Source organism: Mustelus asterias, chromosome 4 (assembly GCF_964213995.1).
Source record: "Mustelus asterias chromosome 4, sMusAst1.hap1.1, whole genome shotgun sequence".
NCBI classification, from domain to species: Eukaryota; Metazoa; Chordata; class Chondrichthyes; order Carcharhiniformes; family Triakidae; genus Mustelus; species Mustelus asterias.
In genome coordinates, this window is record NC_135804.1 from 36,390,107 (window position 1) to 36,410,386 (window position 20,280).

Here is a 20,280-nt window from a genome sequence, read left to right on the forward strand (position 1 = left end):
CACCCTAAATCCAGTATTATGTATGGAACAGTATCCATTGCCTCATATGGGTGACCAATTTGCGGGATTAGCAGGAGGTCAACGTTTTAGCAAAATCGACCTAAGCCAGGCTTACTTACAAATGAATGTAGACCAGAAGTCACAGGGACTTCTGATAATTGTGACACAAAGGCTTGTTCCAGTACCGAAGATTGCCGTTTGGTATCACCACTTCTGCATTGTTTCAAAGAGCATTGGATCAGATCCTGAGTGAACTGAGCTGAGTCCAGTGCTAACTGGCTGAGATCCGAGTCACAGGAAGAGAGAAGAGGAACATCTTCAGAATTTGAATGCTACTCTTCAGAGATTGGTAGACCATGAACTGAGAGTCCACAAGGACAGGTGTGAGTTTTTCCAATACTCCATTGTGTATTTGGGACATGTGATTGATGCCATGCGCTTTCACAGATCACCTTTGAAGGTCAAGGCTATCACAGATGCACCTGCCCCTCAGAATATTAACCAGTGCGATCCTTCCTAGGATTGCTGGACTATGGCGGAAGATTTGTTTCAAATTTGAGAACCATTTTCAAACCATTGCATAACTATTTGTGCTAGAACAAGAAGTGGTCAACTCAATGCAATGCAAGCCACTGAAGCATTGCTTAAATCTGAAGTTCTTACACATTTTGATTCTCCTTACTCCTACAATTAGTGTTTGACACATTCCCTTATGGTGTTGGACCGGTGGTATCCCACATTATCGCCAAGTGAAGGAAGACCCGTTGCTTTTGGGTCTCAAACCTTGAGCAAGGCTGAAAGTGACTACGCACAAATTGTAAGGGAAGCCTTAGGGATATCTTTGGATTAAGGAAATTCCATCAATTCTTGCATGTAAAAAAGTTCACTGTGTTGACGGACCATTAACAATTTACTACCATTTGAAGATTAGAATTGACAGTACAGTTAGGATGTCTCCTTTGGGGACAGAGTGATCATTCCGCCACCATTGAGAAGAAAAGTTTTAAATAAGTTACTAGGGGGCCATTGCAAAATTGTACACAAAAAGGAAATAGCTAGGAGCTATTTCTGGTGCCCTGAATTGGAAGCGGAAATTGAAGAAAAGGCTGGAAAGTGTTCTTCACGTTTGAAAGTAAGAAACTGCCATCCTTAGCACCTCTGCATCCATGAGAATAGCCGAAAGAGGCGTGGCAAGGAGTACATGTTGATTTTATGGGACCTTTTGAAGGGCATATATTCTTAGTAATGGTCGATGCTCATTCAAAGTGGCCAGAAGTCATTATAATGAAATCTACTTCAACAGAAAAGACGATCGAGAGGCTAGAAGTCTTTAATTGGTTTGGATTTCCAAAAGAATTGATAAGCAACAACAGACCTCAACTTATCTGCCAAGAATTTGAAAGTTTCTTTAAAGAAAATGGTATTCAACATATTAGGTCTGCGCCATATCATCCTGCTACAAATGGACCAGCAGGACATTTTGTACAAACCATAAAACATACACCCGCTGCCTCGGCAAAGCAGCGAGCATAATTAAGGACCCCACGCACCCCGGACATTCTCTCTTCCTCCTTCTTCCTTCGGGGAAAAAGATACAAAAGTCTGAGGTCACGTACCAACCGACTCAAGTACAGCTTCTTCCCTGCTGCTGTCAGACTTTTGAATGGACTTACTTTCCATTAATCTTTCTCTACACCCTATCTATGACTGTAACACTACATTCTGCACTGTCTCATTTCCTTCTCTATGAACGGTATGTTTTGTCTGTATAGCACGCGAGAAACAATACTTTTCACTATGTTAATACATGTGACAAATCAAATCAAACATTGAGAGAAATCAGGGAACAAGGTTCACTGATCAAACTTCTTGATTGGTTCCTATTAATGTACAGGAAAATCACGCGTTCTATGACCAAAATCTCCTGTTTATTAATGATGAAGGGAAAACTACACTTGGCCTTTGACTTGTTAAAACCTTTGGCAATGAAAGAAATCAGACAGCAACAAGGACAGATGGAACAGAGGGAAATCAAAGCAAAACATCATGGGCCCTATTTTACCATTTTGATTCTAAGTGCTGGGCGGACTTGAAGCTGGGAGCGTTTCAGATCCGACTTTTAGACCCATTCTCAGGCACCCCCATAAGCACTCTGTCTGAAAAAATATCAGTGATTCTGAATCGCGCTGTAGAAACCTATGGGTGGGGCTCAACATGGCCAGAATCATGCAGTTCCGATTGGTACCTCCAACTGCGCATGCGCAGAAAAAAAAAGATAGAATGTGGCTCCCCTGCCACATTGCTCCTGGGCCAGATAACGCCTGGCCCCCACAGATGTTACCCCACCCCCACAACATTACTGACCTCCTTATCCCCCCACCCACCTGCCACCCAGACAGATCGCGCACCCCCCCCCCCACCCCACCGATCACAGGCAGAGTGGCAGCAGACCCGCTTCTCTACACCCACCCCCCCCCCCCCCCCCCCCCTTCCCCAACCAACCAATCTGAAGCAGAGAGCCATCAGACGCTCGGCACTTACCTCCTCACTAGCTGGAGTGCCCGAATGGGACTTTTGTAGAGCATGTCTGTATCGTGCTGAATCTGGATGGGCGAACGCGGTGGCAAAGGGGGAAGTATCGGTAAAGTTGGTCGTGCAGCCCATTAAGTCGGTCTAAATGCATTTAAATTGCCGTCACGCCCATTTCGGGCATGGTCCCGCTTGCAGCCATTTTCGGGCCTTGGTAAAGAGGGAACTGGCGCGGAGGCAGGCACGGCTCGCGCTACTCACCTCATGCCCGACTTTACCAAATGTTTGCGCCTGAAAACGGGTGCAACGCGATGGTAAAATCGGGCCCCTTGTCTTCCACCAAAGACAACGAGGTTTGGCTGGGATTACTCCACAGGAGAGAATGGGTTCCTGCCACGATCCTTGCACAGACTGGACTTGTTTCGTTCACTGTCCAAACCAGAGATGATTTCATGTGGAGGAGGCATGCAGTCCAGCTGTTGGCAGGAAGACCTGATCAGCTGGAAATGGGACCTGCTGAAAATCTAGGTTCAACTGTACAAAGTCCTGACCTGAACCTTCTTGCAACCTTGACACCGACAGACACTGTTGAGGCACCTCACCTATAGACTAAATATAGAATTAACCTCTAGTTACAACATCGACACCGGGCAAACCAGCCACTAATGATGTTTATGCAAAGATGAAAATGCCAGAGATTACAACCGGTGCAAAGAAGATAATGCCAGAGGTTCACTGTTCTACCATTCCAAGAGCAACAACCTCCAGACCATCTGACTTATTGACTATTGTCTATTGATTATTGTTCATGTTGCACTTATTTGAATTTGTTTGGGACTTTTAATTCCAAGGAGAATGTTATATATTGATTCTTGGTAGCTGTATTAATATATTAATGTATTCACCTGAAGTGACATCACAAATTGTTAGCACGGGAAACTGCCAGAGTGAAGAAGCAGCCATGTTGTGAACACCACCCTGTGAATAAAGCTCCATTATTTTTAACCCTCCGTGCTTCCTAACATCAATCTCCAATATACAACAACGCTAACTTCCATATTGACCAGTTCAAAAGCATGTGATTCAAAAGCACTGTAAAAGCAAATTTGGTACAATGGGCCAGGAACCAACTTAAAATTGATTAAAGACTTTTACGCAGTTTGCAAACGTATACAGTTGACCCGTAGGCAGGTTGGACTGAAGACATAACCAAAAATATAACTGGAGACTATCTTAGAACATTATAGTATAGACCACATTGTCCTGAGTCCCCCTCTCATAGTGTACCTCACTGGCAGAACTCCAGATCTTTCTCCTAAAAACAGCTTGATCACATTGTCCTGTAATCCTACAAGATCCTTGTTGTTATAAAATACTTTTCTATGTTCCAATATCGTGAAACTATGCTGTTATTTAGTGGTACTGTACCTACGCACCAATCCCAAATATTTCTGTACTCCGGTACGATGCATACTTATTTCTATGTCTAATATCTACCCCACTTTGCTTCCAGGTGCCATGACTCCTTGCCCAATATTCTCACATCCTAGATTCCCCTTTGCTGCTTCCAAATTCCAAAGCTCTCTCACTAATTGCACACCTAAGAACCCACTTCCATTAATGCTAATTCCCCACCTTCCAGAACATGCGCCCATTACTGTTAACCCAGATTCTCACCTTTACCGTCGCTGAACCCAGCATCTATTAGCTAGTTTCAAATAACAATTTATTCTTTCTCTTTTACTTTTCCCATCTTCCCAGGAATAAATTTCACATTTTTACTACTTTCTTCTCGCTAATCATTATAGCAGCTCCAATTAAAATTTCCAGACACGGAGCACCTGCTATGTACCCAGTTCTTCACTTACCTTGCACATTTTCCTTAGTCAATTGCACCCTACTCTCACCCTATTCAAGCACCACATTGACCCACAGTGAGACTGTCTCCTGTGTGTATATCAATCACTTTGGTCCTCAGTATCAGTCGTAAGGTTGTATGTTGTCTCAGGAATAAAACACGTGTAGCAAAAACCGCCTATCACTATTTCCAATTTCTAATCTTGTCATAGAGACATTGACGTTTACAGCATAGAAAAAGGCCCTTTGGCCCATTGAGTCTGCGTTGGTCAAAGACAAACCACCCAAGTTTTATAATCCCATTTTCCAGCACTTGGTCCATAGCCTTTTATGCCTTGACATTGCAAGTGCACATCTAACTACTAACTAAATGTTATAAGGGTTTCTGCCTCCATCACTCTTTCAAGCATTGAGTTCCAGACTCCCACCACCCTCTGGATGAAGAATATGAAACTCTTACGTATTTTGATCTATTCTACCCCTCCATTTAGTTTGTGCTGCATCTTTTTATGGTGTCGGAGCGATGGTCTCCCACATCATAACATTGAGTGAAGAAAGATCCACTGCTTTTGGGTCTCAAATCTTGAGTAAGACTGAAAGTAACTCTGCACAGATTGAAAGAGAAGCATTAAGGGTCATCTTTGGAGTAAAGAAATTCTATCAGTTCCTGTACGGGTGAGAATTTACATTGTTGATGGACCGTTGTCCGCTAACTACCATTTTTGGATCGCACATGGGAATTCCATCACTTGTAGCAAGTAGAATGCAGAACTGTGCTTTTGTCCACACATGCTGATACCATTAATGTGGTTGGACTTTCAAGATTACCACTACCAGATAGTTCATCAGACCACTGATGCGGGAATATTTTCTTCTTTGAACAAGTAGACAACACACCAATGACTTCAAGACAAGTGAGGAAGCATACTTGGAGCAATCCGATACTTTCCAAAGTGATGGATATGGTATTACATGAGAAAACCTCAGAACTAACACCTAAGCTGAAACCGTACTACTCCAGGAGACTGGAGCTGTCAGTATAGTCAGGATGTCTTCTGTGGGGGCTCAGAGTGATCATTCTGCCACTATTGAGAAAGCTGGTGTTAGAGTGAAGTTACATGAGGGTGATTGCGGAATCGTGCACATGAAGGAAATAGCAAGGAATTGTTTCTGGTGGCGTGAATTAGATGCGAAAATTGAAAATAAATCTACAACATGTTCTTCCTGTGCGAAGCTAAGAAACCCTTAGCGCCACTGTATCCTTGGAAATGGCCTGGCATTGAGTGCATGTGAATTTAGCAGGACCTTTCGAAGGACATATGTTCTTAATAACAGTCGATGCTCACATTAGGTGGCCAGAGGACACTGTGATGAAATCTACTTCATCAGAGAAGATCACCAAGAAGCTAGAAGAAGTATTTAGTCATTTTGGATTCCCTGAACAACTGGTAAGCGACAATGTACCTCAATTTTTCTCACAGACCATGAAACATACCTTGAAAGCAACCAGGAGACAAGGTTCATTGATAAAATTCCTTAACAGATTCCTGCTAGTGTATAGAAATACCACACATTCTATGGACAAGACCTCTCCTGTATTACTAATGAAGAAACAACTAGGATTGGCATTTTATCTGTTGAAACCCCTGAAAACTAAAGAGATCTCAAAACCACAACAACAAAGATAAATGGAATGGCAGGAAAGCAAAGCATAAAGTTTTCCACCAGGAAAAGGGAGTTTTGGCCAGAATTTGCTCCACAGGAGAGAAATGGGTTCCTGCCACAATCCTTGCACAGACTGGACCTGTTTTTTAATGTCTAGACCAGAGATGTTATCTGGAGGACACATGCAGACCAACTGTTGGCTGGGAGAACATATCCGCTGTAATTAGAACCCACTGAGAATCTGCATTCAAAGTACTGACCTCAACCTTCCTACAACCCCAACACCAGCAGACATTGTTGAGGAAAGCAAAATCTCATCTACTGATCAGACATGGAAAGAACCTCCAGTTCCTATGTCAACGCTGGTCAAACTAACCACCGATGACATTCGTGAAAAGAAGAGGACGTTAGAGGTCCGCTGTCAACTATTTCAGAAGTCTTTATGACAGGTGCTCAGTACTGACTAACTGAATATTGTGCTTTAGATTTTATGTGTCATTGGTCGGGCCTTGTGTTTTATAAAGAAGTGGACCTGCCTTAATGTTGGTGGCAGTAAATTATACAACGTGCTTCTTGCCCTGGGGTTCTTGGAGTTGTAAGGATTTAGAAGCAGCACTGCACTAGTTGCAGGAATGTAATGAGTAGTTTCTAATTGAAGATTTGGGAGTTGCAGTCCCTATCTGGAGATAGGGTAATGAATAAAGAGGGCTGGGAATAGTTTGAACGTTGTTTGAGGGAATTAAAGTATTGAGCACTCAGCTAAGTGGCATGAGATTTTGGGTTAGTCGCTGAGGGAATGTAAATATTTGGGGAGAGAAAAATATATAGGTGTATGGCATGGCATAAGTTCGATATTCTGTCAAGTTTGGTTTGTCACCTTTTTTAAACCTGGTCACAGAACATAAACAGATTTAAAAACAAAGATTGCAGTTCAAATTCTTACACCAAGCTTACTTTGACTTTGACATGGTGTTGCATTTTTATCAGTCAAAGCCTTGAGAGAGATAATTCAAATGTACCTGAGGTTATTTGGTTCATTTTGTATTTTACTGACAGCTTCTTTTCAGTTTTAAGGACGTCACATTTTCAAAAGTTCAGCAGTCCTGGTAGCTTTTCTTCTATGAAATAAAAAACGGTTTAAATCAAAAATAGATGCAAATTCTCATGGGAAAAGGCGTTATGGTATCTTACAGACGCAGGCAACCAGCATGCTACTTTGATGTTCCAGAAAAAAAGGGAGAAATGCACCATGCTTTTCGAAGTTATTTGCAAAGGATTAAGTTGGTTTTGACAGTTGCAACCTTTTTATTATTCTGCTCACTCAAACAGATGGAAGTTTGCCTGCTCAGAATCACAGAATTGTTATGGTGCAGAAGTAGGCCATTCGGCCTACTGTGTCTGTACCTGCTGTAAATGTTTAATGAGATAAATGACTTTGTGTCTTTTCATGGGTGACATAGCAGTTAACATTGCTGTCTCAAAGTGCCAGGAACCCAGGTTAGACTCTAGCCTTGGGTGACTATCTGTGTGTAGTTTGCACATTCTGCCTGTGTCCAGATGCTCCGGTTTCCCCTCTCAGTCAAAATATGTGCAGGTTAGGTGGATTGACCATGCTAAATTTGCCCCTTAGGTGTCCAAAGATGAGTAGGTTAGATCGAGTAGCCATGGTTACAGGAATAGGATGGGGGCGGGGCGGGGCTGTGTTGGGTAAGATGCTCTTTCAGAGAGTTGGTGCAGACTCGATGGGCCGCATTACCTCCTCCTGCACTTTTTAAAAATTAATTTTGCTCAGTATTTTAGACCAGAAACAAGATTTGCTGTGATGCTCAGTCACTTTCAATAGTGAAGGAAGGTCTGTTGAAGACGAGCAACTGAAGTCATTTGCCATACAGGGTTTATTGTTCATTCCACAAATGCATTATTGACAACCTACCTCAATCACAAGGCTGGAATTCTCTGAAAAGGGATAGAGCACTGGGATTCACCCACGAGAGTGATTTAAGACACAATGAATAATTAAGGATAAGGAGACTTGAAAACACTCCAGTTTAATGTGAAGCAGTAGTGGCTATCAATAGTTGAGTGGGCAGTGAAGTCTGAATTTTGGGTAATAAACAATGAGCATTTGGGAAGAGTACAGGTGGGTGAGATAACAGGTTGCTGAGAATGGCTGGGATCAGTGTGTAGGTCTGGAAGAAATGGCTATAGAGGCCAGTCATTACAATGCTGCCCCTGTAAGAATACCTGAAGGGTTGTACCTTCATCCCAACTATCTTCACTAATTTGTTAATGACCTTTGCTCCATCATATGGTTGAACTGGAGTTAGCATTGTTGTTTAATAGCATTTTTTAAAATTTAAATATTTGAGCCTAGTCAAAACATTGTGAGATCAAGCACATTTTCAATAGTTCATTTGCAAAACCTATCATGTGAAAATCTAATTTTTGATATCTTGATAATCAGTGGAGTGAGCTAGGTGGACTGAATTTCCTTTTTTGGCTGCTGCATTCTTACCCATTTATTAGATCTGTTCTTTTGTAAAAGGAGGTTGTGTGCTTAAAATGTATTTTACTGCACTCTGAAATGTCATGTCAAATGGATGTATTAGTATAGATATTCATCCATAGGGACATAGTAAAAGGAATAGGTAATTCAGGCATTCAAGCTATTCAATTAGATCATGGTTAATCTATACTTCTACATTATTTATCAGCCTTTCATCTACATCCCCTGATGATCTACACGAACAAAAGGTTGTCATTCTTAGTCTTAAAAATATCATTTGACCCAGCATACACGGCCTTTTAGAGAAGAGAGTTCAAGATTTCCACAACCTTTTGTTGCAAAAGTACTGCATAATATCACTCCAAAATGGCCTTGTTCCAATTTTAAGATTTTCACTGCCAAGAAAGGTAGCTTAAGTCATGACATTTCCTAACTTGGCAGACATGCCTCAGTTTAAAGGATTCTGTTAGATTCAATCTTTGTTGCAGGGAGGTGGGAACGGGTTCAACTCGGATCTGTCGATCCTGGAAACAGGTTCTAGGTGGTCACAGGAGCAGGCTAGTGCCGAGGTGGGCTGGTTAGCAACAAGCCTTGATTTTCTGGAATTCGTCCCAATTGGTTTAGAAGCTGTAAGGCCCTCTAGCCCTCATCCCTCAACTCCTTGGTCCCCATTGTCCCTACTTGCCAATTTATGCCACCACCCCCATCCCCTGCCTCTTACCCTCAGGGTTCTTCTATGCTAACACAAGCCCTTCACCGATTCTCCATACTTCTACATACCCCTCAGTGGCCGCTCCCTGTCAGCTCCACCTCACCCACCTCCCATGCCTTTCATACCCTGCCCCGCCATCACCACTCAAGCAGTCTCCACCATGGGCAGATCGCAGAAGACAAGTGGAGATGAAGAAATCTAACAATCTTATACTGCTCATATACATGCAAACTTGATATTGAAACAAACTCCCATTCAAACCAATTGAAATCTTGAAAATCTCCTTGGATAGTTAATCTCTTATAAAAGCAACAAAGTTCTATTCAGACCCCAGATCAAAGACAGCTAATCCTTTAATAATTACTTTAAATTGTCAACCCCAATGCGAACTCAGACTCCTACTGAAACAATTATAGCTTTTTTGAAGCTCAGCCAAGCTTTCATAATGACACAATAATAATGATAGCCCTTGGGAAAATGTCACCAAAATTCTCTACTTAAACTGTACAACTAGATTGAAATTTTCTTCTAACCTTTATTAGATGGCCTGTGAATCAAAGCTGTTACGATCCCAGTTTGGTAGATTGTAACCTTTGTGTTTTTTTGTGCATTCTGTGCATTCCATCAAATCCCCCTTCCGCCGACGTTTGTCAAACTGTGAGCCAACTGGCCTCACTGGAACTCTGACTTTCACATGAGAGGTTCCAAGTTCTGCTCTTGAAGAACACACTCTCCAAAACTTCCTCTTGGACGCCTACCTCAAGGATCCACATCCAGGAATTTAACTTTTCTTTAGGTATTCCTCTGCCCAGGAACACCATGTGCATTCAAACTTCCACACAATCTCTCAGGTACCCAGACATGCCAGCAGAAGACCCAGTGCTTCACAGCCTGTATTAAAGTGTCGCTAACCTTTCCAACGTCAGATATCTGGTTCTCACTCCAGGTCTGTACCTTGCACTCTTATCTGGTCTTATAATGGGTGCCTCTCTCTCTGCTCCTGACTTAATTGAACAGAGCATTTTTCCAGTTTCCTGTTCTTTGTTACTTTAACTTCCTCGTTCCCTGATTTCTGACTGCTTTAGCTTTTGGGACCTTCTTTCTGACCCCTGTGTATACTAATGACTGTCTCTGTGAGAGCTGCTTTCTTCGAGGTTATCTGGTTCAAACTGAACCCTAACTGCTTTTCTGTCTGGACTTTTGGTCGCTAAGCAACAGTTTAGTTTTTTCAAGCCTTTAATTACTTTTTGCGTTTTTATTGCTTTTATCCAGGAAAAGTTTTTAAAGTGAAACTAATCAAAAACTTGCAGACACCTCTATCTAACATGAATCACACTGAAGTTTTAACTCTTTCTCCGCACACAAATTTAGAAACACAAAGTTAACTTAAGCTTATGTTATTACTAATGCACACAATACAACTAAAAACTGTTTAATCCATCTCTATTTCCTAACAAAGCAGTCCAGCAGAAGATGTTTTTAATTCTCATTGACAGCTTCAGCCTCTTTTTTTAATGTTTAAAGAGCAAGGTATTAAACAAATCTTTATGACGCTTAAGCAAACCTTATTAACTCTTCAAGAGTTATGTGTACTGCATGAATTTGCAACTCCCACAATTTCCAAAGCTCCGTAAAACTATAATATGAACCCCTCCCTTATGTATTCCCATCTCTGAGATGAAGGCCAACCTGGAATTAGCCTTTTTTATTACTTTTGCATCTGTACACTAGATTTTAGTGATTTATGTGCCTGAACATCTAAATTTGTTTGTTTTTGCATTATTTCTAGTTTCCCACCATTAAGAAAACATTTCAGTTTGCCTTTTTTGGTTCCAAAGTGGAGGATATAACATTTCCCTCCTCATTCATTCTGCCAGTGTCTCTTTTAACGTTGTGGCTTCATCTGCACAATTTACTGTTTAGTGACATCTGCAAATTTGGATACACAACTTTATTCCTCATTCAAGTTCCTGATGTATATTGAAAAGCTGAAGCTGCGAGAAAACTCCACTAGAGTTATAAATTATTAATGAGTCACAGGATAAAAATTGTGTTGAACATTTAAATAATTAATTTACATTTTGTTTGGACCATTTCCAAGTATGTCATATTACCATAGGGATGGGCTTTGATTAATCGAAGGTCCTTTTGTTTAACTTGTATGGGTGTTTTTAATGGAGTACAGTTTCAGTTTTGACCTTGTGCAGGCTGCAGCTCATTGAGTCAAGGGAGCAATAGGAGATAAATGTTAGTCAGGCCTGCACCATATGCAGAGAAAATATTAACTTTACCATTCAGTGTTTAGAATGCGAGTGGAGGCTCAAGCTCAGCTTGGAGTTGTGCAAGGGGAAATGAGGCTCGAAGGGTTGCCTAGTTTGAAGCTCGAAGAAGAAATTCACAAGTGGTTCTGACAGTGAAAGACAGTTGTCCTAGTGGCAGAAAGAAATCACCTTGAGTAGTTAGCTTCAAAAGTGCTCTAAAGAAGCTGTGGGGCAACGTTGGAAAAAGGAGTTTGTGCCTGCCCAAAGCTAGGACAAAAAGGCAGTGGAACCCAAGTTTAACTGTGAAATCCACAGTGCTGAGATTTTAAACAAAAATTGGAAGACCGCTTAGCCAAAAGCTGATGAAAGAATCAGCAATATATTTCATACCTTGGAGAATGATCGGAATACGAAAGAGAAATTGAAGTGAACTCCCGTGTGCTGTGACACTTTGGTTTGTCCTCGCAAAAGGAGAAACATTCAAGAAATTGATGAGAACATAAGAACGAGGGACAGGAGTAGGCAATTCAGCCCCTCAAACTTGCTGTGCATGCAATACGATCATGGCTGATCTTGTCACATAGCCAAACTTTTCTGGCAAAATCGTAAGGAAAAAGGGGAAGTTCAGTTGGGAAGCTTAGCCTAAAGATATCTGATTGTTTTTAATTCTGCTTTTCAATGTAGAATAAGTATTCACCTAAAATTGTTTATTTTGTCTAGTTTGCTTAACTTGTTTCTTGTTTAACAAAATTAATTTATTTTAAACACAAAATTTGTGGTGTAATTTATTTCTGTTGATCACTGAGTGTTAGAATATCACAAATCCACTCTGACTCTAATTAATCGGTTCACACTTGTCCGAGTGCTCAGTTACTGAACCAATTTATTTTTAAATAGGTGGAACATTTCAAGCAATATTCAAATCCATCAAGCTGTCTACATTCTGTGTTCAATGTGCATACAGGCGATGAAGTTTTATCTAATGAAGTATATGGGCACCTTCAGGTAAGGTAGTTCTGACAAATTTAATGTTAGCATTATTAAAGTACATGCACCTGCTGTATGATTATTGATGCAACATTTCAACATTATGTTCTAATATCTTTTGTTATTTTGCACCCCAGATTGATGCCTTATCTTTGTTCTTATTGTACTTGGTCGAGATGATTTCCTCGGGACTACAAATTATCTACAATACTGATGAGGTATTGTGCATTAGATTGATGTATGAAGGCAAAATTAGCAAGTTTATTTCCTGAAATTTTAAAATGTTTATGGCACAACGATTCAATTCCAAAAAACTGAAGTTGCTTTTAGTTTTGGAAATGTACTAATTGATTTGCATAATGTTGCTTGAGTATGAAAACAAATACAGTGTTTAGGTATAGCTGGTACGACAATTATGTTCTGGTAGAGCACAAGCAAAAGAGATGGGAAAAGATGGGCAGGGCAGGAAAGGAGTGTGAAGAGGGGAAAGAACAACAATAAAAAAATGACAGGTAGAGAATGGGAGCAGAAACCACGTCGGTTGTCGGAGAGGGCAGCAACTTTAAGAATGGAGACAGAGGAAATTTGTGGCACTGAACAAGAACTTTTGGCCCATTATGCCTGCACCAGCCAATAAAAAGAACTATCCAGCCTAATCCCACTTTTCAGCTTTGATCTATAGTCCGACAGGTTATGCCACTTCAAGTACACAGACAACTATTTTTTAATGCATTGTGGGATTCTGCCTCTCCCACTCTTTAAGACAGTGAGTTCCAGACCCCCACCACCCTCTGGATTTAAAAAAACCCTTCTCAACTCCGCCAAATCCTTTTATAATTATTTTATACCCCCACTTTGCTATAGCATCTCATTTTTATATATCTCAAATAATCTTCCCTTATCTTCCTGTCTCCCAAGGACATCGCCCCAGTCTATCCAATCTTTCCTCAGAGCTAAAATTGTCCATGTTGGCAACATCTTTCTCAATTTCTTCTGTACCATCTCTCATATCGTCACATCTTTGTGATTAGCACTGCTGCCTCGCAGTGCCAGGGACCCGGTTTCGATTCCCAGCTTGGGTCACTGCCTGTGCGGAGTCTGCACATTCTCCCTGTGTCTGCGTGGGTATCCTCGGGTGCTCTGGTTTCCTCCCACAGTCCGAAACACATGCTGGCTAGGTGCATTGGCGCCTGTGCACTGAGGGTGAATTTAGCATGGCCACACATTGACTAGGGGATTTTCACAGTAACTTCATTGCAGTGTTAATGTAAGCCTACTTGTGACACTTAGAATAAATTTTAACTTTAATCTTTTCCATAATGTGATGACTAGCACTGTACATAATAACTGCGGTCTAATGTTTTACACTGAGTGAAGTGAGCTATCCACCACTCCATCAGAGCTGTGTTTTTTCTCGGTGACTAACTTGTTTACCTTCCTGCAATTCTGTTTTCAGGAAGAATTTTAACATAATCAACATGCCCACCTCATGCCTATTTTGGGCACAAGTTGAAAGTGCCACCCAACAACTGCCCCAGGCTTTGGCTCACAAATCTGTGTCGGCACAAATTAACAGACGTGGGCCATTCAACCTCTCAAGCCTACAAACATAGGAAATAGGAGCAGCAGTAAACCATTCAGCCCCTCAAGCTCACTCCACCATTCAACAGGATCATGGCTGATCTGTTTACTATCAACCCTGGTAACTTTTGATTCCTTTGCTGAATAAGATTCTATCTACCTCTACCTTTAAAATATTCCATTATCCTGTCTCCACTGTCTTCTGAGGCAAAGAGTTCCAAAGTTGCAGAACTCAGAGAAAAAAAAATCATCTCAGCTCTCACCTTAATTTTAAAGCAGTGCCTCCTACTTCTTGATTCACCCATAAGAGGAAACATCCTTTCCATATCCACTTTGTCAATACTGTTCAGGATCTTGTGTACTTGAATCAAGTCAGCTCTTGTGCTTCTAAATTCCAGTGGAAATAAGCCCAGTTTGTCTAACCTTATCGTATAAGACGACACCCCCCCCCCCCCCCCCCCTTTCCAGGTATCCATCTGGTAAACCTTCTTTGAACCACCTCCAACGCACTTGCATCCTTAAATAAGGAGACCAAAACTACATACAGTATTCAAGATGTGGTCATACCGATGCCCTATACAACTGAAGCATTATATCCTTACTTTTATGTCAAAATCCTCTCATAATAAATATAGCACTCCATTAGCACAAGTCTTAATTACTTGCGGCACCTACATACTAACTTTTGCATGTTAGAACACCTGTATCCCATTGCACCTCTGAATTCTGCAGCCATTCTCTGTTTAAGTAATACTCTGTTTTTCTTATTTTTCCTGCCAAAGTGAAGAACATCACACTTTCCCACGCTATACTCCATCTGCCAGATTTTTGCTCACTCACTCAACCTAGCTATATCCATCTTTAACCTCCTTATGCCCTCTTCAAACATACTTTCCTACATACCATGCTTTCACTAGCCTGGTCTAAGTTATTGATGTAAATTGTAAAAGTTGAGGCCCAACGTAGACCCCTGTGCAATCTCACTCATCACATCCTGCCAATCCAAAAAAAAAGACCCTTTTGTGAATACTCTTTTTTGCTAACCATTTTTATTGTTGACTCCTAACTATTGGCAGCTTCAAATATTACTATTGCAAGCATACTTTGGTTTAGCATTAAACAGCTCAAACTCTTCTGAAATTCAATAAATTACTTATTTTTGTATTGCACCTTGTTATGTGGTGGAAGTGGTGAAATACTTTGAACAAGTTACTGTTGCAGTGGAGGCAAATATCCATGATATAGGAATGTCCTGAAGAGCCGCAGTGCGATTTCTCTCCCCTGTGTCCCAATTGCAAGATTTTATCTCACTTTGATGATTGTTAATTATATATACTGATTCTTTCAACAGATGCAACCTATTCTTATTTTTCCGGACTACTTCCCATTTACTGATCTCAGAGTAATACTCCAGTGCTTCACAAATTCAAGTACTCAGCTAGCAGATACAGGTTTCTCCACACAGTTTTAGTTACTTTTAACAGTGGTTGTTGGAGTTTTCAACAAGGGGATAGTTTTACCACCTCCATAGAAGGTGGGTGGAGGTAATGTCTGCAGCCATTAGTTTGTTTGTCTGTAAATAATATATCTCAAAAACTAAAGAACAACAAAACTTGATACACAGATGGCGTTTTGCCCAAGGAAAAACTGATAAGTTTTTGGCACAGATGAAGACCCTGGAATTTTTTAAAAGATCTGTTAACAATGGAAGATAGGCAAATTGACTTTTGTTTAAGAATGTTGTGGGTCGCTTTATTTAGAGTATGGTTGATTGTTTTATGTTGTGGATTGTCTCCTCTCTGCTGTTTTGGTGAAATTTGTCACAGCTGTCAAAATGTGAGCAGAATTTTCAGAGCCATTTGTTGGATTTGGATTTTTTAAAAATGTATTTACTCTTTCACAGGCTGTGGTTATTACTGGCTAGACCAGCTTTAATTGCCCATCCCTAATTGCCCTTGGGAGGATGGTGCTGAACCACCTTCTTCAACCACTGCAGGCCATGGTGTAAGTGCACCCTAAATCTAAATCCGGAAGGTGTATGGCTTCGATGAGAATCTGCAGTTGGTGGTGTCTTCTAGATGGTAGAGGTCATGGATTTGGAAGGAGCTGTTGAAAGAACCTTGTTGAGTCGCTGCAGTGCATCTTGCAGATGGTACACATTGCTACCTTTATGTATCAGTGGTAGAGGGAGTGAATGTTCAAGGCGGTGGATGAGGTTCCAATCAGCGGATTTTCTCCTCTCTGCTGTTTTGGTGAAATTTGTCAGCTGTGACAAATTTCACCAAAACAACAGAGAGGAGAAAATCCACAACATAAAATAATCAACCATACTTTTTCCTGGAATGTGTCAAGCTTCTTGAGTGTTGCTGAAGCTGTACTCACACATTATTGCTGGAGCTGCACTTATCCAGGCAAGTGGAGAGTATTCCATCACACTCCTGAATTGTGCCTGGTAGATGGTGGATAAGCTTTGGGCAATCTGAAAGTGAGTTACTCACTGCGGAATTCCCAGCCTCTAACCTGCCCTTGTAGGCACAGTATTATATGGCTCATCCAGTTCAGCTTCTGGTCATTGATAACCCACAGGATGTTGAAGGTAATCTTATTGAATGTCAAGGGAAGATGGTTAGGTTCTGTCATGTTAAAGATGGCCATTGCCTGGCACTTGTGTGGCACAAATGTTACTGCCATTTATCAGCCCAAGCTTAATATTGACCAGGTCTTGTTGCACATGGGCACAGACTCTCCAGTCTCTGAGAATCACATGAACATTGTGCAGTCATCAGCGAACGTTCCAGACCTAATGATGGAAGGCGGGTCATTGATGAAGCAGATGAAAATGGTTGGGCCGAGGACACCACACTGAAGAACTCCTACAGTAATATATTAGGCATGCTATGCTTGACCTCCAGCAACCACAACCATGTTCCTTTCAGTTAGGCCTGACTCCAACCAGTGGAGAGTTTCCCCCTGATTCCCATTCATTCCTTGACCACATTCGGCCAAATGCTGCTATGGTATCGAGGACAGTTTATCTAACCTCACCTCTTGCATTCAGCACTTCTGCCAATATTTGATCCAAGGCTCTTATGAGGTCAGGAGCTGAATGACCATGGCTAAATCCAAACTGAGCATCACATGTGCACCATCTGCCAGTGCTTAATAGCACTGTCAACAACGCCTTTCATTTCTTCACTGATGATCGAGAGCAGATTAATGAGACAGTAATTTTCTGGGTTGGATTTATCCTGCTTTTGTGGACAGGACATACCAGGACAATTGGCCTGATAGGTCTGAAGCCTTTTCAGTAAGGTGGAAGCTCTTAATAAAAAGATTTATTTTTCCAGCATTGTAGTTTAAGGGCGGCACAGTGGTTAGCACTGCTGCCTCACAGCGCCAGGGACCTGGGTTCAATTCCCGACTTGGGTCACTGTCTGTGTGGAATTTGTACATTCTCCCCATGTCTGCATGGGTTTCCTCCGGGTGCTCTGGTTTCCTTCCACAGTCCAAAGATGTGTGAGTTAGGTGGATTGGCCATCGTAAATTGTTCCTTAGTGTCAGGGGGACTAGCTAGGGTAAATGCATAGGGTTATGGGGATAGGGCCTGGGTGGGATTGTGGTCAGTGCAGACTTGATGGGCTGAATACAAAGAACAATACAGCACAGGAACAGGCCCTTCAGCCCTCCAAGCCTGCACCGATCATGTGTTACTAACTAGACCAGCCGTTTGTATTCCTCTATTCCCAGTCTGTTCATGTGGCTATGTAGATAAGTCTTAAGTGCAGAATGGCTTCCTTCTGCACTGTAGGATTCTATGATTCTAGTTACAGAGCATCAATCAGGCAGAGTAAAGCTTCAAGGAAGAACCACATAATTCTAGTAACGTTGAGCTAACACAGAATGGCAGAGGTGTGCACTTACTGAGTGCTTGCCTATTAAAATTGCATTCTCCAAGCTCCAATGCAAGATGCTCAAAATAGCTGAACATTTGTGATTTTGTGATACGCATTGGACATGTTTATGAAAAATATCATTTTCATTCTGAATATATGCACCTTCTATGTTAGCAAAACACATTTACTGATTAAAAGTAAAGCTTTCAATTTGATTATGAGGAATCTTTGACATCTCAGAATCCATTTGCCCTGAACTAAGTTTAAACATTTGCCTTTGAATTGCTTTGGATATAAGTGCCTCTGCTTTTATTTTCTTTCTAGCTTGAACACAAATGCCTTCATACTCTCACAATTTAATCTTAATTATATTTGGCCAATGCATGAATCTGAACATTGAATGTGAATGGAACTTTATGTTTCAAATCTTTCCATTCAAAGTTCAAATCTGCATTTCTTTGCTGTGCAAGCTATTACAATCATTGCCTTCAAAGGCAGAAGAATTGCTGCCGGAACTCAAATAGGTCAAGTTGAGAGAAGACAGTTTTGAAACTCATCTCTGATTTGCAATATATAGCACCTAGGAAATTCAGATATGTTACTTGCTGCAGTTGAGAAAGCTATTTTCTTCACAATTTAATTAAATAGAACCTGATTTACATAAGAGTTCACTGTTACAATTACTGTAGCTGCGCATGTGTGCGAATGCACAAAGTATATTAAATAAATTGGGGAGATTGCATTGTGGAAATATGATGTGGCAATAACAGAGGCCTAGTTCAAGGAAGGACAAGACTGGAGGTTAAATATTCCTGGCTATAACGTGTTCAGAAAAGATAGGAAAGGAAGGAAAGTGGGAGGGGATTGGTTAGGGAGAGCATTGTTGTGCTGGAGAAAGAGGATGCCCCAAAGGATTCAAGGACGTAATCAATTTGGCTAGAGCTAGGGAACAAAAAGGGTGCAATTACATTACTCAGTGTAGCCTATAAACCACCAACTAGTGAGAAGGATGTAGAAGAATCTGCCACCTGCAGACTGTGGGAACTAAGGGAGTCATCCTGTCTAACTGGCTATACCTTATCAGGCCAAATGAGGAGTGGAATGCACCTATCCATTTTAATTAGCAGTTGAATCCTTCTAGTCATTCCATTATCTAGTACCTCACTGCTGCAAGATCTTCCAAAGCCTCTCGCTGATTAGGTTCTATACTTCATTGTTCAATTTGAATGTAGCCTATCTTGTTCTGCTTTTTCCCACTATGCTGTTGAGCTTTTTCCCACTATGCTTTTGACCAAAGCTCTCAAACACCTTTAAAACTAGATTTCAAAGTTATAATACTTGTTAAAAATCCATTATTGTTGGTTGTATATGTGGTTAAGACAATACCTTCATATAGTTTAAAGTTTATTTATTATTGTCACGTGTAGACTTCCATTAACACTGCAATGAAATTACTGTGAAAATCCCCTAGCCGCCACACTTTGGTGCCTGTTCAGGTACATTTGAGCAAGAATTTAACATTGCCAATACACTTAACCAGCACATCTTTTGGACTGTGGGAGGAAACCCACACAGACACGGCGAGAATGTGGAGACTCCGCACAGACAGTGACCCAAGCCGGTAATCGAATCCGGGTCCCCGGTGCCATGAGGCAGCAGTGCTAACCATTGTGCCGCCCCATCTGTATCGATGAAGGTGGAAGGAAAGGGTTATAATTATCAGGTATGAATAGTTGCATGCAAGGCAACATCTGCTAAAAGGGATAAGGGCTAACGTGGTGGAAAAGTAGCAAGCATTAGAAGGTCTGATAGCTCATAAATTTCTGATGCAGTGTTCAGACCAAAGATTTGATTGGCAGATCAATCAGGATGTTTAAAATTTGAAATTGATAGAAATGCTGAAACATAACAGGATTGGAACATAGATATAGAAAAAGGAGTAACTGCTGCGTCAGTAATGTGTTGGAGGCACATCGTGATACCTTTGGGATATATATATAAGGCACATTATGGTCCCTATTTTAGACCAGTCTACTTTGTTTTCAAAGCACCGCAATAAGCAGGGGTTTCAGTATCCCCTGCTCAACTCATTAATAGGAACGTTCTTTCTGAATTTACCCTGTCCAAAGATGTGCGGGTTAGGTTGATTGGCCATGCTAAAAAATTGCCCTTAGTGTCCTGGGATGCGTAGGTTAGAGGGATTAGTGGTAAAATATCTAGGGATATGGGGGTAGGGCCTGGGTGGGATTGTGGTCGGTGCAGACTCGATGGGCCGAATGGCCTCTTTCT

General features: G+C 41.2%; 1 protein-coding gene across 4 annotated transcripts in view; it reads left to right on the forward strand.

Annotated features, from left to right (window-relative positions):
* The window catches only part of phkb (phosphorylase kinase, beta), a 261,679-nt gene that overhangs the window by 65,118 nt on the left and 176,281 nt on the right, over positions 1-20,280 (forward strand). For all 4 annotated transcript variants that reach the window (XM_078210829.1, XM_078210828.1, XM_078210830.1 and 1 more), the window contains 2 exons: positions 12,428-12,535; positions 12,655-12,735. In XM_078210829.1, coding sequence (XP_078066955.1) covers positions 12,428-12,535; positions 12,655-12,735 — 189 coding nt within the window. The remainder of the gene's footprint in view (positions 1-12,427; positions 12,536-12,654; positions 12,736-20,280) is intronic.